At 48.3% G+C, this 1,935-nt stretch overlaps 1 protein-coding gene across 1 annotated transcript in view; it reads right to left on the reverse strand.

Annotated features, from left to right (window-relative positions):
- LOC104293426 (torsin-1A-interacting protein 1-like) overlaps positions 1 to 1,935 on the reverse strand; it is a 12,394-nt gene extending 10,459 nt beyond the window's left edge. Inside the window, exon 1 of the mRNA XM_009892931.1 lies at positions 1,896 to 1,935. Coding sequence (XP_009891233.1) covers positions 1,896 to 1,935 — 40 coding nt within the window. The remainder of the gene's footprint in view (positions 1 to 1,895) is intronic.

The raw sequence follows: 1,935 nt of genomic DNA on the forward strand, positions 1-1,935 counted from the left end.
GGGGCCGAGGAGGGGGTTCCCCGCCGGCAGCGGGGCCAGCGGAGGGACGGCGTCGTGGCTCCGCTCTGCAGGCCGTTTGCCTGCGGATCTGTCCCGCAGCGATCAGGAGGAGCGCTGGGTGGTCCCAAGTAAAAAGTGCCTGCGCTCCACGGTTGTTATTTAGTGTCGCCTGCTGTGCACGAGGGTTCTGTTTGGAAGTGCGACACACCTGTGTGCACCTGGTTTTCCCATCTTTCCACAGCGGACAGACATTTTCTGTCACTGCCACAAAGATGCTTACCAGGGCAGCGAACTGTTTAGGACCAGTTTGGAAACAAGTTGCTGAGCAACTTTTACAAATTCTAATTCTTTGTAATCGTTTGCCAATCCTAAAGGATTTCTACATACTGAAAAAGACAGGATTGAGGAAGATGATAGTGACATCTGTAATGGCAGTATCTTTATTTACAATGCTCCATAATATGTATGTTCACATTTGTGATGGTATTTGTTTTGCAGGGTTGTAAATGGGGTAGGTGTGTATGTGTTCGGTGCACTCAAACAGGAGGGCCAGGTGAGGGAAGTGCCATTCAGCCTTCGCTTCTGCAACTGTCCTGTCTGTACATACATTTCCAAATTAAAACGATTTTCATGCTATACTAGCATACCATGTGTTCCAGCTTCATCCAGAAGCAAGTGAATGTTTGTGAGATAAATTACGCGTACCTCCTTCTGTACCAGCAATAAATACTGCCATTCCCTTAAGATGTGAAAGTAGAACACAGACATTGAGCAATGTTTTCTAAAGCAAAAACAAAAGAGGATGCAACAAATACCGCATCAGGAGGTTTCGAAGTGCAGCTGAACGATCTGTGCAGTTCAACTCAAGCAGGAAAAGACCTGCTGATGACTGGCTCATGATTTCTGACAGCTGCATGTGGTATCACTTTATTTGCAAGTTTCCAAAGAAAGTTACTAGATGACTATGTTGGGTAAATATTTACGTAGCGTGTCCCTTGCAATTCACCTAGTCACTGTTGATTCTTCTCCGGATTGAGAGAAAATGTTATTCCTGTTTAAATAAAATCCTCCCCCAAACTCGAGTTAAAAAAAGACCAGATTTGTTGTTACAGCTCCACAACTCTACAGCTCATACTTTGTGAATGCTAAAGGAAGAAAAGCAACATTACACAACGGTCAATGCACTTTTTTGTAACAGTTTTGTGGTGGTGGATGACTTCATGTCCTAAACCCACCAGTTAATTCTCCTGCCAGGCTGCTTTTTGCTAACCGGCTTCTCAATCCGCACGGGCTGAAGCTCCCCCCCAATTTTGTCACGTACTCCCCTCTCTCACTTGCTGAGCTGGAGTTCTGCCACCGTTTTTGTGACACTTGTGCTCCTGCGGAAAGTGTGGTCCTTCCTGATTGCCTCCCGTGGTGAAGGGACTGGCTGGTTGCAGGGACAGAGAAATGTAAAATGCCTTGATTTTCATGAAGCCCTTGATACCTGCAGCTCCTGTCCACTTTGGCCACCTGGGCTGTTGCTTACTTACGGCTGGAAGCAGATGAAGTGAAATGTGCCTTTGGCTGGGATGTGAGATGGACGTCAACCAAGAGCAGGGCCCTCGGGGAGATCTTGGCCTCTGTAGATAAGCCACTTGGATTTTTTCCTTCCTGCTTTGCCATTCTCCCCAGTTTTGCAGCCTCTCCTGCACCTGGTGAGAGGTTGGCCATGATTAAAGAATGTGCTGAATCTGCTGGGGGGGGAGGTGGACTCTGTCCATTCCCGGCCACCAGCAGCAGGGTGGCTCTGCAGGTCACGGAGCAATCTGCTGCCTTTCTGCGCTACTGGAGAGAAGGTGCAATCCTGCTATCGCCACCTGCGCCATGTCCACGCACACCTCACGCCATCTCACCTTCCTGATACGACCAGCGTCGGTATCGATACTCATCCAT

This window comes from Charadrius vociferus, unplaced genomic scaffold (genome assembly GCF_000708025.1).
Source record: "Charadrius vociferus isolate BGI_N301 unplaced genomic scaffold, ASM70802v2 scaffold39, whole genome shotgun sequence".
Classification (NCBI taxonomy): Eukaryota; Metazoa; Chordata; class Aves; order Charadriiformes; family Charadriidae; genus Charadrius; species Charadrius vociferus.